The sequence below is a fragment of the Harpia harpyja genome, chromosome 12 (genome assembly GCF_026419915.1).
Source record: "Harpia harpyja isolate bHarHar1 chromosome 12, bHarHar1 primary haplotype, whole genome shotgun sequence".
Classification (NCBI taxonomy): domain Eukaryota; kingdom Metazoa; phylum Chordata; class Aves; order Accipitriformes; family Accipitridae; genus Harpia; species Harpia harpyja.
Window position 1 is genome coordinate 12,023,150 of NC_068951.1, and position 20,413 is coordinate 12,043,562.

General features: G+C 45.4%; 1 protein-coding gene across 1 annotated transcript in view; it reads left to right on the forward strand.

Annotated features, from left to right (window-relative positions):
- Window positions 1-18,892, forward strand: part of GALNT17 (polypeptide N-acetylgalactosaminyltransferase 17) — a 215,620-nt gene extending 196,728 nt beyond the window's left edge. The window contains exons 8-11 of the mRNA XM_052804258.1: window positions 3,332-3,469; window positions 4,724-4,819; window positions 14,717-14,884; window positions 15,551-18,892. Of these exons, the coding sequence (XP_052660218.1) occupies window positions 3,332-3,469; window positions 4,724-4,819; window positions 14,717-14,884; window positions 15,551-15,679 (531 nt within the window). The 3' untranslated portion in view covers window positions 15,680-18,892. The remainder of the gene's footprint in view (window positions 1-3,331; window positions 3,470-4,723; window positions 4,820-14,716; window positions 14,885-15,550) is intronic.
- The last annotated feature ends 1,521 nt before the right edge of the window (window positions 18,893-20,413 follow it).

Consider the following 20,413-nt stretch of genomic DNA (forward strand, 5'->3'; position numbering starts at 1 on the left):
TGCTGCAAAACCTGCAGACTTTGGAGGAATTCCTACTGTTCACATCAGCCTTTTTATTTTCATTTCTAAAAATTAAACCTGTATTGTAGTGTTTATCTCCCCGTTGAGTGTTTACACAGCATGAGTTTAGGTCATGACGTTGCTCCGCAGATGGAATCTGTCTGTAAAATCAGTTGGCAGAAGATTATTAATATCAGCATCGTTAGTGCATGAGCTCTTTTCCTGCAGGTTGGGGAGGTCCGTGTCGCGTGCAGCCCAGCTCGGGTTTCCCAGCTTACAGATGCTGTCGCTGCCCAGAGCTCACTGCGGACGGTGCGTGGTCCAGGTGCCTGGGCTGTTTGCTTTCCCAGCGTTGGGAAAGTCAAGGCCATCAGCGCTTAGAAACCATGTTCAGAGGTAAAGGATTGGAGGTCAGTGGCTCACGGAAGGAGATCCCCTCTTAGCAGTGCCTCGTGCAAGTACTCCAGAAACACTCTCTTTAAATAGCTTTGGTGGTTTTATTTATTACTGCACAGAAATGGTTAGATTTTCTTAGATCTGACATGTTATTTTTCGTGTAAATCCTGCCATGTCACAGCATGGCATGCCTTTGGAAAACTGGGGTCCTGCCAGCAAGACAAAGTGACCATGCCCAGGGGACACATCCTGCACGTGGACCTATCTAGGTGATTCCCTGCACTTCTGTGTAAGCTCTGTAGGCTCCAGGAGGACTTTATGTCGGTCCAAGGCTGCTGCTTGGGCTCCGGTCTCCATGCAGGTTATCTCTAATCATGAAACCCAAGAGCATCTCCTGCTTTCTGGCTCTGAACACTGCCTGGAGCGCACTGGGAGCACCCCTGGCTGGGCCAGTCCCCCCCATCTCCTGCCTCTGGTCCTGCCAGAAGAAGAAGAAGAAGGTGTGGTGAGGAGGGGATGCAGTGATGCTCTCCAGGTTATGGGGGGGATGAGGATTCGGGGTGCCCTGCAGAACCCCCGGACAGCCACTCCACTTGCAGTGTACTTATTTAAGCATGAGAACTGGGCTGCTCTGTTGAAGTGCAAGGAAAAACCATTGCCACAAGTGGCCATACCCCATGTGAGCAGTTATTTACAGCCACCCTTCTGGTGCTAAAAATAAACACAAAATATTCATACCTTGCAGATCACACCCCTGCAAAGAGCTGCTGCGGTCCTGATCCTGCTGCGGCAGGGTACCCAGCTGGCAGCACTGTGCTCCGGCGTATTTTGAAAAACATTAAAACATAAAAACATGAGCTGCTGCTGCTTTCTGAGGAAAGGTTACATCTAGGGAGAGTTACTGGTATTTAGAGCCGCAGTAGTCGCAACTTTGTACTGCATTAGAGAACAACAGGTACCTGGGAAGGGTCATGAGCTGCCTGTGCTGCCGGTTTGTCATCCTGGGGGTGGTGGGGAGTCCTGGATTAGTTTGTTATTGAGAAATAGATGAACAGAGATGGAAAGAAATGCTGTTTACCCAGTGAGCTGCAGGAGGGCACTGGCTGTGATGGGCACTGCTCCCAGCGTTCAGAGGGGCAGAGAGTTGCCTGCAGGACTGAGTGATTTCAGGTCTCACTTAAAAACAGGTTGCAAGATCCAAATGCCCATAGGCAGGGATCATAAATTACTGCAGGTTCAGCCCCAATCCTCAGGACGATTCCTTTTTAGAGGTGAGGTACCATGCTCCTGCTCAGGAACAGCTTTGGAGCATGGCAAAAAGGGATTAAAATTCATCAGGAAGCCTCAGGTCCTGTACGGCTCAGAAAAGGCAGCATTGCATGAATTGGCACTGGGAGTGGGTCTGGGGAAACACATCTGGGTTACTCTAAAAACAATTTGAGATTTTTATATAGGTCTTACCAGTAAAATTGAGGTTTAATTTTAGAGAAGCCTTGTTTGACAGGTGGTATTGTGCAGGGGGTTATGGATATACACTGCATTATTTTGCGATGCCACTATGTTCAAAACCAAGCCAAACCCCATGCACTGAATATTTCAGGTGCTGACTGGTTTCTGGTCCCACTTTGCTCTGTGACCCATCTCGCCCACTCAGATTTTAGCCTGTCCTACCTGTCTACACTGAATCATCTTTATTTTTACCGATCAGCTACCAGTTGCCTATTAAAATGGTGTCTTCTCTAAAGCAGAGTGAATAATTCATTAGAAGGTCATTACAAGCATTGTAATGGAAAATTGCTTTCCCAGCTGTATTTAATGACTGCAAAAGACAAGAGCAGGAGCTAAAATAGAGTAGAAACCCAGACACCTGTAGGAAAGAGTAAAAGGGGCTGCAATGTGCCTTTGGTTTCCTTCATCTGGCTGCTGCATTAGTTCCCCAAATTCTGTAATGGAATAAAAGGTTAAAGGGGGACAGCTATCTTCAGCCCCAGCTCCCAGCTCCTGTAAGATTGTTCCTTCGGGGACAGATATTGTAGCTTTTTCTGCTTTTAAATCGGCTTGAGCAGTGGGGTTCCTCTATGTCTCCAGGGAGACTATTTCACCACATAATTGTCCAAATTGTCAAGAGGGTTTTCTGAGGTTCAGCCTCAACTACTGTTCTCCTGTGATTTTTATCCTTTATTCTTAGCTATCTGCCTCTATTATGTATGAATCTTAAACCTTTCTTTTTTTTTTTTTCTTTCCTCCCCCCCCCCCCCCCCCCCATTTTATACCTTTTAACTGTGCTGTCCTCTGCATTGCCTCTTAGTAGGGTCACACACCGTTGGTGTGTAAGGGGAAGGGGTTTGGTGCTCAATGCACAGTGAGGGATTTGCATTTCCAGGATTCAGCACGTGACCCTCGTTTAAATCCTGATGTACATTTGCTGTTAAGCTCTTCTGGAAGTCCTGTACATCAGTACCTAAAAGGGAGGTGAGATCTTTTAAAAATTGGCAGATTCAGTCTTTCTCAAATGGATCCAAAGCCCAGGGGCATCAGTGAGAAGATTCACCTCTGTTACACTGCACTTCTCGTGTTTCCTCCAAAACATTTTCTTCTCCATTTGGGTTCTCTTTTCTAAATTACCTCTCAGGACCAAAACACGTCCAGCATCAGTCTGGTGGCCATTGCAAGGATGCCTTCAAAACCTATGAGAGATGTACATGTCTCCTCACTGTGGCTGTGAAACCCAGGTCTTCCTTCTGACTTCTATGAGGATGATTTCATCTTGAGCACACATGCTAAAATTCCCTGGCATGGCCTCTGCTGGGAGTTACTCAGCTGTTGGCAGTTTCCAGGAAGCTTGGAAGTGATACCAAACATCAGTGAAATACTCCCTTTTAAAATTTTTTTTAAGAGTATCTGTTCAGTGACCTGCTGTGTCTTTATTTTTCAGAATCCAGGTATTGACATTGGGGATGTTTCTGAGAGAAAAGCGTTAAGGAAGAGCTTGAAGTGTAAAAATTTCCAGTGGTACCTGGACCATGTTTATCCAGAAATGAGAAGATACAACAACACTGTTGCTTATGGCGAGGTAATTAAGGCTGAGCAGTCCCTTAGATCAAACCGGTAATATTTACAGCTGGTGAGTCTCTGATGGGAAATAGCCTCAAAGGAGGGGAATGTGAATCAGAACCTACTATTTCTGTATAATTATATATAAATTTTTATAAATCTGTTCACAGTTTCTTCTAAAAACCTATTTGGGGATTTATTTCTGATCTTGGAGACCATATACAGTAGAATATTTTAATACCTCATTTACTGAATTGACAGAAAATTATCTATATTATGCATTGACTCCATGGATTAAGCAGCTGTATGTATATTTTTAATACGTAGTCATCTTATAAAACCCTTTGACTTAAACTCAGCCTAATTCTTTACAAGGCCTCTGTAGGATACAGTGAATTGTCACAACAGCTTAAGGACGAGATAAAGTAAGGAGACTTAATTCAATCTCTGTTGGCTTTGAGACCATACTGGGAATATAAAAACAGGCATTTATGGGAACTAATAATACTCTGTTGCAATAGGTCTCATGGAATAGTGGCAGTTTGAGAAGGCTTCTTGAAGCACAGCCCGAGCACCCCAGATGGGCATTAATTTTAAGAAAGATTTATTATCAAAGTTACTTAATGCCTTCATGCTAAAACCTCCCCAAAAGTAGTATTTTCAGAGGTATTATTGCAGTTGCCCTGCGTGGGGAGCCTGGAGAGACGACAGCTCTGCGTTAACAGACCTGGTGGCTGGGGTTCAGCGGCCATTTGGCTTTGTAGCATGAACCAAGCACTTCCATGCTCCCTCTGAAGTGTGTCTTTCAGTACTTGATGGCTGGTTTGCCATCTCTCTGTCTCCTCCTGCATCCCTGCGACTATTTGAATGGGCTCCTTGTGCTGGCTGGACTTTTTTCCCTGCCTTGTTGAGCACTTTGAGATTTCGATGAAATACAAGTGATTCTGCATTGATTTCAGGCTCCTGGCAACATGCTGACGGCAGTCTAAAAATATGTTTGTTACCACCACACATGACCAAATACAAAGAAAACTGTTCAAGGAAGTTGGCTCCTTTGAATGGTGATTATTATATAAAAGCAGTCATCATTAGACCCTGTATTTAAAGAAAACATATGGCACACTAAACCTTTCTCTGCCTGATTATGCCTAGTGATAGAGCACTGTATATTCTTTCTGTAGCAAGAGAGGCTAGAGACATTGCTGCGCATCAGTTTATTGCTTATTTCCAAAGAGACAAGGCCATATAACTCTACACTTTTTATTTCTTACAGCTTCGAAACAACAAGGCGAAAGACGTCTGCCTTGACCAGGGCCCGCAGGAGAACCACACAGCCATATTGTACCCGTGCCATGGCTGGGGACCGCAGGTGAGGAGTTAGTCTGCTGGGACTGCGCACACTGGGAGCAGGCAGTACCCGGCAGAGGACGGAGTATGGATATGCAACATGTCTGTTGGGTTCACTCTCAAATGTATAAGGCCCAGCTTCTTGTTAAAAATACCTCAGATATAAAGATGCATTTTCCCAGCTACTCGTAGAGTAGCTATTTTCTGGATTACCATAATCATGCCAGAGCTGCAAGTGAAAGCGTAACTTGAAAAAATCTTCCAGACAAGGGTAAATAATGCTGAAAGCAAATAGCCAATGAGCAGAGCAGAGCGTACACAAGCAGAGCATTTTAAGACATTTCCTTTCTCTTTCACCCAGCAGAGTAAAAACATAGCGATTGGGTAAAGAAAACAAACAGTTCTTTTTAACGGGATGATAATTAGCCATTTCAGCTTGGCTGGGATTTACCATAGCGTTAGTTTTCTAGCACTCCTTTTGCCTCTCCAAAAGTTTTGGAGCAACCCAAAAGCTTCTTATCCTAATTTTAAGCTTATTCTAGATTAAAAATCATCATTCCAAAATTCACTCTAGATCTCATATCTTTTAGAAGATTAGTGGATGTGTCAAATACTGAAAGTTAGTGATGATGAACTAATTCAGCCTCTTCTGTAGTTCCATCTCTTACCATGTTTTAAGAAGAAAGCAGCATGGGAATGCTGCTGGTTCGATCGCCATAGAGTTGGAACAAAATAGGGTACAACACTAGCTCTGTCTCTGCTGGCATCTGTTAAACCAATGGCAGACTCTAAGCTGGACTTTGAGGATCTGCAGCTCTAGGGATAATTTACCCAGTTCCCCACTAACTTTTCCTGTCTGTTTCTCTCTTATCTTTGCCCATATCCTCACTACAGTATTTTGCCTAAATCCTGTGGTTTCCTTTGTGGTTTTCTTTCTGTATGCCTAGCGGTCATCATCTCATCATGCAAATCCCTAGCACAGTGTCCTTCTTCCCAACAATCTTTAAGGAGAAAATACAAGTTTCCCTTTAGGTCTGGGAGCAGAATGGCCATCTTATGACACGTGGGGTTTTCAAGAATTACAATGTGATTTTTAGGTTTTCTTTCATTACCAAAATTATGCCTGACCTCCCTAAAGCCACAGAGTAGCAGCACTTGTTCTTCTGGCATTTTAGCTCTATCCAGTGAGGCCCTGGGTGTTTATCATCAGGATTTGATGTATGTATCTGACTTCAGTCTCCTGCTTTTGTTTGGATTTCCCATGTAAATGCACTGGCTACCTATATCGGAAATTTAGCCAAGGCAGCGAGGTTGCGGATGATGGGCTCTACCATCACTGTGCTTGCACAGCGTGTAGTGGCAATGGATGGAAACAGGGATAAACTCCTCTGTGACAAGGCTGTTTCTTCTGTTGCTTTTCTTTTCTCTTTGTTGAAAAGTCCATGCTCATTGCCAGACTCCGAAATTTTTCCCTGTTACGGTCTCTGGATCAGCCACATCTGTGCTGAACGGGTTGCATCTACTGATCTGCCTAGAAACTGGGGCAAAACAGTACCTAAAAGCTGTCTGAATGCCAAGCTTCCAGGCTGAAGCCATCATCCATATTCTCTCAAAAGAAGGCAAGATGTGCCGCAGGAGGAGACCCATGGCACCTTGCACGGTGGGGTAGGTCCTTCCTGTCGCTCTGCATTGCCAAGAGGATGAGTCTTACACTGGAAGCTTAACATTGATTGAGGGAACTTAGGTGAGACAATCCCATCCAAGCTGTGCCCAGATGCTGGGTTAGGTAAGTTTAAGGTGTCTACAGAGATTTCTTTTTATTTGCAGGACAACAATCTGCCTTTGCTTGTTTTAGGGAAGACCTGCCCTCTCATTGCACATATTCTGGTTGCTGTGCTATGTGGGCTGTGTTCTTCCCTTCCCCAGTAAGGCAGCCCTGGCTTGTCGTTCCACTGTTTTCTGTCTTGGCATCATAATGTTTATTACTCTGGCATTGGCCATGCCTTCCAACAGCTTTTTTTAACATCATGACCCCAAACCAGAGCTCTCAGCGCTGGCAGATGACACGGGGTTGAGGCTGAGAACTGCCGGATGGGCAGGACCACATGTCTAAAGTGTTGTGAGCACCTAAGGCCTGTTGAAATTACTGCACGACAGCAAACTGCTGTGATGAAGCAGCGCAGGTGACATAGCAATGTACCATCAAAGGCAAGCTACTGTATCAAACCTTCATCTCAACCCAGAAGTGCATAAATTACATAGAAATGCTCAACATCAGTGGTTGAATTCCTGCTCCCAAGAGGTCTGTAAGCCTGCCCTGTACCTCTGCTCCAGGGTCACTAGGATCTCCGTGCAGGTATGGAGAGAGGAAACTTCTGGTTCCTTCATGATGTTACAGAAGAAAGCTCAGCACTGCGGTTGTATTCATTAAGACCAAAACTGTGAAATATAACATAAAAAAGACCATCCCATTAAGTACCTGCAGGTATTTGCATAATCAAACCCTGCCTGTGAAAATTTCTCCCATGAATCAGAAAGGAGAGCAGGGTGAGGAAGAAAAGTGCCTCACCAGACAGTAGGGTTTCCCAGCTTATTCGTGGTAATTTATTTATTAAGTAGATTTCCAGTTTAAGCATCAGAGCTTTCCAGTTCAGACAGAGACTGCTGTGACTGGTTTGCTGGCCCCAGCTGCATTTGAGCCCATGATGTGTTGTAGCCCATCCTGGATTTGGGTGTCTTTCTTTGAATACCCCAATATTGAATACCTGTGTGAATACCAGAGATAAGTAAGCAATCTTGAAAACAGAACTTTCTTTAATCCATTGGTCATGGCAGATAATGTCAGTCTAGCTCCTTCACAGGTGCTCATGCAGGCCGTATGTGGGAGGAGGTCTTTATGAGGGAGGGAGGTACCCCAATTGTAGTTTTTCAGGTGGGAAAAACATATTAGAGTTCACAGCAAAATCTTGTAGCTGTTCCCTAGGGTCTGGGAACATGTGATCCCATTCCTGGTAGCTTTCCTGAGACAATATCTGACTTTTTTGTCATGTCTTGAGGATTAGCTCATCAAATCTGGATGAAAACCTACATTAATCAGGGCTTAGCAAGACAGGATGTCACTTCTCTGTTCTATCACAGGCCTCAAATATGACTTAAACACGTGCAAAATGAGCCTCATTGGCATGAGGATGAGTTGAAGATTGAGATGGAGCCCAATGGGGATGTAATGCTGTGGCAGCCTTAGTGAGTATCTGGGGTCGATGATGCTCAAGGAAGTTCATTTTCAGCTTAAAAAAAAATGTATAGTTCAAGTGGTGGGAATGCATAAAGAGCCTGTTCTCACAATATAGTCACCCTGGGCTTTCCAGGCTCACCAGGACTAAGTAATCCGAAAGCTCATCTGAGCCTGAACTGCAAATTTCAGGAGCCACCTGAGCCTAGGAACCAGCTGCGGGAGTCCTTCAGGGTAGAGACAAATCTCACTTTGGTTTATCCTTGCCTTTCAACAAAGATCAGTCAACTGTGGCTGATTGAGTCACTGCTAAATATAACCTAGCTGTTGCTTAAATGCACACAATTTTTTTCTTAAATGGCACAAACTGCATTTTGGACTTTCTGGATGGAAACTTAAACCTCTAAGTGCATTATAGTATGAGAAACTGAATTAGCCTGACATTGTCTGCTAACCCTGGGCTTTAAGATGAATGGCTAAAAGCAGGTTATTTATTTTTTTCCTCAGCTGTTTTTGTGATTAAACTTAACAATGTTTTCTTTTCCTACCTGATGTTCTGAAGTCAAACATTGCAGTGCTGCTGGCTCCCTTCAGCTCACCTGTTGCGCAAGCTCAGCACAGATTTTTCTTCCTTTTCTTTCCTTCCACCTCCACATTGTCCCTTCCCTCTCCAGCTGAGAGCCAGTTCTTGGCAGTTCTTTTGTTTCGTGATACATGCAATTAATTTAAATCCTTGAAAATGCTTTTTAAAAGTAGCTATCAGTGAGTGCAGAAGCTTTGAAATTAGCCTTTTGCAGAAGCATGGGTGCCGCGCAAAAGAAATTGGACTTCCACTACTACTGTTTAATTAATGGGCTGCATGTTGTAATCTATTGCTGAGAATATAATTAGAAGTAATATAAACACTTTGTTAAAATAGCTTGCTTCGTTTTATATATATAAAACACAAGGAATTGCAATTCCTTTTGAGTTGTTCAGCATCCAAAAGCACACACAGTGGTGCCTGTGCTCAATGTGCATGTAGTCTCCTAAAATCTCCACTTCTCTCTTTGATCCTATGGCCCAGCCATACTCCTTTAAATGCATTTCACAATTAAGGAGCAGGTTCCTCAGCTGCAGCGAGCGAGGGTGAGGTGTAGGCTCCTTGCTGGTGTTCTCCTCATGCAAGAACAGCTGTGTCGTGGGTCCTGTTCCCTGCCACACCGGGTAAAGTTGGGATTTTGTTGGAAGTCCTCACTCTTTCTAAGTCCATCCCCACACCGTGCTACCGTCCGCTGTGGCTGCTGCATAGCTGTAGATGAGCAGCCCAATGCAGAGAGAGGGAGAAGGGGAGAGATTTGTCCCATTCAAGGCAGGGCAGCTTGCATCATGTCTTGAGTTTCTGCTCTCTCTACTGATGACTGCTACTCCGTTTAAGGTAAGCGTGTAGCATTCAAATGGGTGCAGTCAGGTGCGATGGATCCCCTATGTAGCGCTGAATGCAGATGAAATCTTGGCTTTTGCTCGCAGCACCTCTGTTGTAACATCTATCAGTGGGGGAAAATTTTGTTTTTTCTCTAGTTTTCCCTTTAGCTTTCCATTCTCCATGCTTTCATTCACTTCCAGGTCAAATCATTATCAGATTTCATGATGAAGTATCCTTTTATCCTGTAATTATATTGAGCCTGCTTGTGGATTTTTTTTTCTTCCTGATGGCTTCATCTTTTCAGCAATACATCATGAAAACACCTTGCCGTAATGATGTATTACACTAATAATATAGTAATACCTCATTGGAGTGACAGAACTATGGTGATATATTAAGGTGATAGAAAGCACTATAATACTATAAAACTTAAGATAATGTTCACCCAGCAGAGCATTTCATTTAATTATAGGATAAAATATGTTTTGCCCATTTAAGCATCAGAACTTGAGGACAGAACCATCAATACTGAGATCATCTGGGACACAGCAGTATCAAGGGTGACAAAATAGCACATCAGATTAAATTGTGTTAAAAAGAAAATACTGTACGCTTTACTTATTGTTGCTAATTGATGATCTGCTCAGTGCAGAAAGGAAGCTAAACAACCCTAAATTATTTTCCAATAGAGTCAATGAAGGTCATCAAGGCTTTTATTTCCCAGGTGCTAAGATGTCTAATTAACTATCTCCCATCCCTGAGATGCAGCCAGCCAGAAACAATAATCAAAGAAGATGTATTGGTGGTGCAAGTTTGCCGGTGGGAGATCAGCGTGAGCAATGCAGCAGGCATGTGTGCGGCCGTGCGCCCCTCTGCTTTCCCGGCATCAGTGGGGGCTGTGGGTCCCCCAGGCAAATCAGCCCCCCAGAGTGGTACCTGAAGGTGGGGGACTTTGCAAGATGCAGTTTTACCCAGGATGCGTTTCACCTGGAAGGGTGTTCGTAAGAGGCTGTGGGTATGAATCAGTGTTTCTGTCTAGGGATGTGGCTTTGGGCCACTTATATTGATTAAGGGGTTTAAGACCTCATCAATATTAACCACTTTTAAATGGTTAGTTTGTTGATATTTTTAAACTGTTTTTCTCTGGTCCTTTCTCTTGGTCTTTCCCTTTGTTTCTTGTCCTGTGCCAGGCTGGGTGATTCCTTCAGGCTTTTCCTCAGTCTGGTACCTCTGTGTTTGTCTTTTTCCTGCTGGATTGGCTGTATCCTTCACCATTCGTTCAGCTTGTGCCTGGCTTGGTCTGCTTTCTGGAGGCTGACAAACCTGCTTAGCAGGCACTGAGACGTAGGACAGATCACTTTAAAGATAAAGATATATTTGGGGGGGGGGCAAGAGAGCAGAATTTAAACTTGGATAACTTCAGTGATTTGCCTTTCCACAAAGACAGGAAAACATAGTTTCGTTACATGCTCAGTGGATTTAACAGGTTATGTGACGTGGGCTGTCAATAACTTCCTGTGACTGGGCTGCACTTTGGCAAAACCGCCTTCATCAATGAAATAATTTCCTTTGAAAAAAGACAAACTTTTATTATCTTTAAGCACCATGATGACTGTGTGAGGAAATCATTGGTGACTGCAAAGCAACCATGGGATCTCCAAGGCAGTAGCCTTGTTCAGACACTTTCTGACGTAGGCAACATTTTTAGGGTGGTCAGCAGTGAAAGAATGAAGAGCAGGAGGGACAATCCTTAGGACATATCTGAGAGGAGAAAACCAATGCGGTCCAACAGGAGAACATTTGGTGGAAGGGCCTTCCTGGATCCTGTGGGAAGAGCTTACCTGGCTGTGCTGTGATGATGAGGAGGAGAGGGGAAGAGCACAGACTGTTCAGGTGGTGCCAGGTGGATCAGATACACTCCTGGGCAAGAGGACAGGTTTTAGACAATTATGTCGCTGAGACTCCCAAACACGGCGCCCAAAGAAGGAGCATATTGAAATCCTGCTCATGGCAGGCCCTTCTTGTGCTCCCCTGAGCCAAGGAGCAGTGTTACCCCAGGGGTATTTTGCACTGATGCTGAATATCCCTGTGAGCACTTGTAGAAGCCTCTCACTGTTACATCTTGTTTGCTCAACTTTCATATACAGCCAAAGCATAAGTTCTCATCAACCACCTTTCTCAGAGATCATTGTCTGGGCCTGTGCTGGCCACATTGAAGTGGGCAAGTTTGCTCAAAATGCTGAGTTGGTGAATAGCTGCAACCACTCAGAAGGTTTCAGTAACAACAGCACGCGTAATTTACTGATATTATAAAGCATTTGTATGGCATCTTCAGTTTCTAAGGTAGGCTCAGGTCTCACATGAGCCCAACTGTCTGGAGCTGCTCTTTAAAACGTTGGTCAATGCACTACGTGGTGATGAGTCAGAGGTGCTTCCCATCTCTTCTCTTAGCAGGCAAATCCTAGAAACTGCCAGCCAGGCTGCAGCTATGCTCCCACAGCTACCTGTGGGGCCATCTCAGACGTCAGCCTCTGCTCTGTATTTTCTTCCTTTTTATCATGCAAGAAAAACCCAGCAGTAGCAGGATCTGTGCTTCACTGCAGGACTCCCATTTACCTGAGTGCTTCACCCCCGCTGTCACCTTGAGGTTGAGACCCCTGGCTTACTCTGGAGAGGAGCAAAATAATAAAAGAATTAAGACATCAAAGGCAAAATATCCCAAAAGAAAAAAATTTCATAAATGTCTTAGGAGTGCAGTGGAGCTTGCACTTGCGAATTAGACGGGATTTTTGGGGAATAATCACTCTCAAGTTTGATAGTTGGGCAGGCTTGAAGGCTGCAACGGCTGCTGCTGAGGCTCCGCTGCACTCGGCAGAGTAGATCAGGGATTAGGCAGTGTGTGAGATCCAGACACGTGTTCAGGTCTTTATTTATCCGGCTATTATACATAGTAGATGACACATCTAATAGATGCACTTAATGCATTTTTCATAATACCCGTGTTTGTTTTTCAGCTTGTTTGTCTCCCTGCAGCCCTGGCCCTGCTCCCTTCCTCGGGAAAGATTTGATTTTTGCTCTGCTTATTTTTCCTACCACATTAGGCGATAACATGTAAGAGCAGAAATCATGTTGCCTTGTGGGCATTAGGCCAACTGTCTGAAAACAAGCTGCCAAACATCACAAAAAAAGTGTCTAGCACACTAATTATGTACAAGGTAGGAAACATTTCGGAAACAGGAGAAGGAGCATAACTTGCACTGCCCATTTGGGACCTCTGGATGATTTCTTCCGTCTGTCATGGAGAGGGCTTGTCTTTTTTTGTCTTTTCCTTTATACACCTTTCTTTTTGCAAGGCAAGTGGCCTCATCCTCTGCATTGGTGCTCAAATACTAATTCAGATGAGTTGCTTGGTTAAAAACACTCTGTCAGGCTGAGAGCACCATCTCGCTCGAGGCTTGGCTCATCAAAACGTCAAACTACTAAAACGAAATAATATGAATCTGAGCCTTCAGCTGGGCTGGAGATGCCCAGGGAGTCATTCCCAGGTTGCTCCAGCCTCGTGCGCAGGGCAGCTCCCTTGCTGGGAGCCCGGCACAGCATGAGCTGAGCTTGGTGATGGATAGGATCCCTGTCCTGCAGTCAGGCACCCCACGCCTGAGGGAGATAGTGAATCGGTGGGAGGAGGAGGTGCTGGGTATGGCTTTAAGCTCTGCAGGCTGCCCTCCTTTCCATCCCTGCTGCGCCAGCACAGCACTTTGGTGGGGGATTTACTGTAAAGCTAAAGCGACGTGTACTCTTCTGCACCAGTTTGCAAAGGGATTTGGGGGACAGAAGAGCAGGTACTGTACTGCGGTACTGTACTTTGCCCCATGCCAGCATCAGCACGCGTGCACCTCTTTGCATTCGTACTGCAGCTTAATCCACCTCTGGGGGTGGATACCGTTGGCAAATGGACCTTCGCGAGATGTAAAGTAGGGGAGGTCTTGCTTTGATACACAACACATTGGCTAAAAGCGTAACTCCACCAGCAGCTGGGAGCAAAGCACACCAGGCACCTGTCCTGAGGCGGCTGGGCAGCACAGGGGCCAGCCGGAGGATTCAGCACACCTATACCTGCAACCAGCATCACGGAGGGAAGGCAAAATTGGCTTCGAGCACCATAACTGTATCTGTGGTTACTAGCTGGAGTTGGACCCTGTTACATTGTTTTAACTTGATTTCCAATGTTTAATTATTCTAACCAAGATAACCCAAACTCCCAGTGTGATTTACTGTCTCTTTTTAAGCATCTGGGTCACAGATATGCTCAGTTAATTAATGTGCTGAATACTCCTTATTTGTCTGCTAGATAATGGATTGATTCATAATTTAAATAAGCAGCTGTGTATATCTTTCCCTTGAACTATAAAAGGCAGGCTGCTGTCATTCATCTCTTTTCACTCCTGAATTTAAATATGTTTAGGGAAATATTTTGGTAGAATTCCTTAAACACTGCAAATGGAAGAGCCCCCTGTGTGTGGCTCCGCCACCATGGCAGGGCTGTCTCAGACCAGTCTTGGTGCCAGCTGCACACTGCCAGCCCAATGTCCCTGAGACCATCAGCACTGCCCCATGCTCTCCCAGCCTGCATCTCCCTGGCATCTGAGATGGGGCCCTGGGAGCACTGGGCAGTTGGATGTGGGGGGCATTGCAGGGGTTAGCTGCAATCCTGAGCCTTTGCTTCAGTGCTGAACCATGGAGGAGATTTGGGCTTGTGTCCCTGGGGAATGGGGCCAATTATATATTGGCCCCCTTTGGCTGATGTTGCTGCCCGGCAGCAGTTGGAGTTGCTGGAGGGCTGTGCCAGACACACCAGCAGCATCATTTGCGGGCTGAAGCAAGGCTGGCTTGCCAAGCACGCGAGAAGCCACAGGCTGGGCCAGCATGACCAGCCAAGCTAGCTGGCTCCGGCTGAAAACCAGGGGAAATCATCCATTGCCCCAACCTACAGAGTGTTCAGGCTTAAAGGAGGCTGGAGAAGTCTGCCCTGTGATGGCTTTAAGGCTCAGAGTTATTCTTATCCCTTCCCTGTGCCCTTACTTGCATCTGCAAAAAAACACCAAAACAACAAGAAAAAAAGGCTGGAGTAAGTTAGTTTTTTCCCTCTTGTCAGTTCTACTTTCTCTGTGCACCATCCTCAGTTTTTTTCCTGGGGCTCTGCAAACTTGTCCTTTTCTCTACTGCTTTTTAATGATGCTCCAGACATACTGATGGTCGTCTTCTTCTCCTTTACTGTCCCTCAGCTTGCACGCTATACCAAGGAGGGATTCCTTCATCTCGGCGCCCTTGGGACCACGACCCTTCTACCCGATACCCGCTGCCTTGTGGATAATGTGAAAAGCCGCTTCCCTCAGCTCCTCGATTGTGAGAAGGTCAAGAGCAGCCTCCATAAGCGCTGGAATTTCATACAGGTTTGTTATGGGTCTGCCATTGATGCTGCTCCTCTGCTTCCCAAACAGTGGGCAATGCCACATCGTCTTTGGTGTGAGACAGTGCGGGACAAAGACAAAATGGTCCCATGCAACAGCAGGTGCCAGGTCCTCAGGCAGATGGAAAAGGTTAAGAGGGATCAGGGGCAGGGACAGTGTTTTAGGACAATATCCAGTAGAAGTTTCCCTTTCTGATACCCTCAGGTGTATGTAACCTGCTCTGCCGATGACTTCCAGATTTCTTTGTTTTGTACAGATAATGTATGGTGAAATACATGAAAACACAGTACTTTTGTCCCAAAGCAGAGTGTAAATAATATACATTCTACAGAAGTGTCACATCTTCCTAACACACGGGTGCAGCCATGCTATTGAAAGGTTACAGATGTCTTTTGGCTGCTGATGTGTTAGGGATCCATGTGTTAGGGATTATGTCAGTGATAAAGGTTACTCAGTCAATTCACATTGATTACTTTAGCAATTATTTTATTGTTTGAATTGCATTACCACCCAGCTAAGTGCTGTGCACTTTCCAGCAATGCACAAGGACACAGCTGCACTCCTGGGCAGTGCATGGTCCTGACTTGCTTTGCAGGCAACCGCTGTCTTTAATTTTTTTAATATTTTCCCCATATCCTTTCATTTTAGAACGGTGCCATCCTGAACAAGGGAACAGGACGATGCTTGGAAGTGGAGAACAGGGGAATGGCTGGCATTGATCTGATTCTTCGCAGCTGCACAGGACAAAGGTGGACGATTAAAAATTTTATTAAGTAAAGGGTGGAAGAGTCAGAGGAGTTTGACTCGAAACACAGCTGACTTGGACTGATCCGACTGGACTCCTTTGGAAGGGACGAAATATCAAAACAGAGCTTTATTCATGTTGTTAGGAGAGGACATAAGGGAAATGGGCATTTGTGTCTTTTTATTTTTATTGTATATTAGTCTCCCACAGCTGATTCCAACTGTGTGAAATTGGGTCAGAACTGCTATTTTCTTCTGGCAAGCACTCTAAAAGGTACCACTTATTTCTGCTGGAATGACTGTAATAACCTCATGCAGTCTTGTGAGCATTCTACTGACAGGGAATTGTTGCTTTCCCAGACGACCCCAAGCTCTCCCAAAGGGCCAGATAGGTTTCCACCATGATCGGAGTTGAGAGACCCTGGATATATCTGCCTGGCAAGCATGAAAACTTACGTGCTTGTGAGAGGAAAAGGTTGCCAAGCCCCAAATGAGCTGAGTTTGAAAGATGTGGTGTTTTGCTAGGTGTTCTCTCTCTTTTCCCTTTCTTGCCCCTGCATCCAGCAGCCCTTTTCTTCAGTCTGGGAGAGGCAAAGCTCACCCTGGTAGCTCCCATGGATCTTTCCAACCCTTAATCACAGATCTCATCAAACAAAATCCTATTGAATAAAAACACTGATCTCCCATTGCCCCCGCTCCATCACCCATGCACTGCTGTTGGCCAAGGCAGCCCCATGCAGCACCAGTCCCTCCCATGGAGACCCCAAAAGCGTTCCCCTTGGAAAAGACCTCAGATGTCTGCCTGTCTGGGCAGTTGCCTGCCCTTTTGGGTGTCAGTTGGACTCAGGCATGGTGAGTAAGGCTTGCGGGATGCTTCCTGCCCCATGGGAGCTTGGGGAGCTGCAGATCCACCTTGCCCTCCCAGCGGGGCCATTGGCCTTGCACTGTCCCCTTGGAGACCCACCTTTACCCCTTTTTTGCTCTTTTCTTGTAGAAGCGAGGATGGATGCGCTGGTGTGTGCAACAGGCTGAGAGCAGGTAACGCAAGAGAAAGTCCTATTTGGGCTTCCTTCCTGTGGAGGCTATGGTGTTTGTTTTTAAGGCATCCTTGCTCTGAACGAAGACATCAATAATGGTAGTCTCTGTAACTTTGTAGTGGTGTTCTCTTCATGAGGCTCAAGCATACCTATTTTGCCTGGTCAGTGTGTGACTGTGGTCAAGGTCCACCCCAAACAGTGTGTGTTGCAACAGACCTTCATGAGCTATGTAAGGAAGGGAGAGGGAGGGCAAGAGACCATTTAATGGCAGTTTGGCTGAAATTCTTGACCTTGAAGTCACTTGAGGCTTGTTAATATGGTGGGGCGATCTCACCTGCTTTTTTTGGCCCACAGTAATCTTGGCTACCAAATCTACCCAGCCATCATGGGAGACCGTTGGTTTGGGGTCCTGATGTCTGGCTACCTGGAAAAGGGAAACGTCTTGCAAAGTTCCTTTACATGGATGCTAGACTAATGGGTGGATACAGGCTTTGCTCGGTGGAGAGGAGAAGCCAGCCAATCTCCTGTCCTTCTCACAGAATAATACTCTTTCTGGTTGCCCTCTGGCTAGGGTGCACTAAAATATATTAATATATGAGATGTACATGTAAATATGTTTCCCAAAGATGGGATGTGCACAGAGTTGTTTGCTGCAGAGCACTCATGCCTGTCTTCCATTTGCATCAGGATGAAGCTACCTGGATGTTTAATGAGTTTAATTTTCAATGCCATGCAGCAGGTTTATAACTGATGTTTTAGTAATTTATTGAACAGAAGCAGATATATTTCATTGTTCCTTCTACAGCAATGAGCGTCACATAGGACTGATTGTTTGTTTAGGCTTGACAAGACTTCCTCATCCATTGGGGTTGTCTCTGATATTTGTCCCTTGCCTTCCTTAATGAAGTAAAACCTCTTAGTTGTCCTGAATTGCAAAGTAGGGAGTCAATGTAGAATTTTGCTCTCTTACTCGCTGTTGCATCATCTCTTGTGTAATAAATTTTAGCACTTAAAAAACCAATATGATCACAATGTCTTTAGATGCATGACATGTTTCCCTTTGCATTTTGTTGCTGCCTTCTAAGTAGAGCAATTTACTGCTGAAGTGGACTCCGGGAAAGTCTGGGGGATTTGAGACTTCACAGCTAATGGTCAAAATGGTAAAATGCCCTTTAATTGAGCAATCAGTTTGCTGTCAGTCATCAGTGGAAGCCACGTATTGTTTAGTGTTGGGAAAAGCCTGCACATTTCAGGATAAACAACCAAAAAGCCCTTGGATGTTGCCTGTGCTATAAATCATGGTTCCCAGTTCAGCTCTAGTCCTGCCAGTGCTCAGGGCACCAACAGATGAGCTTTGTCAAATTTAATTGTGGTGGTATAAGGTGTCACCACCCCCAGCCTTCCATCTGCTTCAGCTGCTGGAGGCTTCTGTCCCTGTCACCGGCAGCAGAAATGAATGTGTGGCTACACCTCGGCTACCATAATTAGCAGGATGTGCTTCAGCCACCAGGCAGGAGGGACTTGCTCTATTTAACGTATCGGATTGTCAGCCAAAGTCACTCTGGGATGTCCATGCAGCTCCGCTCAGGAGGCAGCAGCCCCTGGCAGAAGCGGGTTGCACCACTGAGCATCTCCAGCTGCCGGTGGCATTTGTGCTACCTGTTGGAGGTGATATACGTGTGCTTGGGAGCTTGCCCTCTGGCAACACAAGATGACCTGGCGATGAGGATCCTGGTGGTGGTGGGCTCTTTGGTCCTTTCAAATATTAAGGTTCAGAAATGCCTTTCCTTCATGCTCCGTAAGGAAAACAAATACTTGACTATCCAAAGGGAAGGGGACGGTGGAAATGAACACTTTGCTCCAGGACCCTCAGGTGGGGCAGAAGCCCTGTTAAGGTGGTTTGCCCGTTCTCACTGGTGGACATAGAGTGCTTTCAAATGACTGAAAAGAAGCGGCATGAGTAAAATCAGGATTAAAAGTGAGAATTTAATCTGCTGTGTCCATGTAACTGAAGTTCTGTTCTGACATTGGTTTGTGACATGCAGAGATGATTGCTGAGGCGATGACCCAAGGTCTGCACCCTCCTAAACCATAGAAATCTGTCTTAGAAATCTGGATCTAAATGTTGCATCTTGTGCTTATCTCTAATAATATGTTAATTGCTTTTAAAAGTGATATCAAAGTGGTTCTTATTAAATATATGACTTGAGCCTTGCCTCTTGAGTGATTTTAAAAAGATTCACGGCTGATGAGATACAGAGGCAGTCATTCTTCTCTGTTACTTATTTAATAGAAAAGTGCTGCTGTTTTAATGGAACTTCCACTTTTAAAAGAAATGGAAATGAAGGAGAAACCAAGAGAGGTGGCCGATGCACATTAACCTCCCATTTCATCCATCCCTGCCAGCTGCCACTCACCAAGATAATGCAGTTACATTCGAGAAGCTGAAAAGAGACGTTACATGGTAAAAAAGCATCGCTTGCAAATGCGTTCTGGTAGCCAGGCTGGGTGTTTCTAAATGTAACCTGAAGCTTGGGGCACTCCTTAGACTCACTTTCTTACATCCATATTCTCCTAACAACCAGGTTGGCTGGTGATGTGGTGTCCCTGTAAGGACCGTGAGGTATGGGTAGGTATATTCCTATGCAGGAGGGAAGTGTATCTGTGGGTGCGCTGTGTAATAAGGGCACTGTTGGCAGTTCTCCTGATAGGAGCAGCAGCTCTCCCACCCGAGCTGAGGACACAGCAGGCTGTTAGCATCAGTCCAGGTAAGTGTAGCCTCCAACCTTGGGCCTGTTTGAGCAGAGCGTGGTAAATAGAGCTCCATCGTGGAGCATCCCATTTGCAGCCACAGCTCTCTTGAAGGGTGACACAAGATGAAAACCTGTGCTTTTGTTGCGTGCATTTTACACGCTCAAGACTTTCTAAGGGGAAAGGTCCAGGTTAGAAAAAGGTACGGTCTGATGTGCTTCACAGTGGATCGAAGTCAACAGCGAGCTCTTACTCTTCCGATGCCCTTTGTGCTGCCCGGGGCAGAGAACCAAACTTTCAGAAAGTTCCCTCTAAGCCCTCAAATGAAGTTAAACTGCTGTCATTTCGAAGTCAAAAGTTAAACTTATGGACTCCCAATAGAAAAGCCTCTCAGCTTGATCACTGAGCAATTTGGGCACTCATCCACTGCTGATAAATACAGATTTAAGCACTCCACTATGCAGTGTGAAATTAGGCATTTGAAATCTCTGCAGCTCATTTTTGCAGATGAGAAGCCATCTTGCGTTGGGTTGGGGAGTGGGAAAAGCGTATGTGACCATTAGGAATCTTGGCTGGATTTCCAAGGACATTGGGATGAAGTACTAAGGGCCCTTCCCTGTCACTGCTGAACCAAAGTGATCTGTAGGTGGTCCTTTAAACGTCAGAAAAACTTTGTGCCAGCTTTAGGGACATGAACCCTTCCAGCCCATCAACCAACTGCCGGAAGGGTGAGGGGCTGAGCTCTTCTGCGTTTTCACTGAAATGCCAAGGTCTTGTAGGTGGGCTGATCCTGTGTGTTGGGAGGAGGTGGTTCCTGGAATCACTGGTGTTAGAAATAAAAAAATTCCCCAAGTTATTAATGGCTTTAAATCTTCCTACAGGCAGGAGCCACAGAACACGCTGAAGGCAGTGAAGTTACTCAGCTCATTCAGGTTTTCAGCTAAGCTGGTACTGGTGGGACTGGGATCTCGGCTGTGCC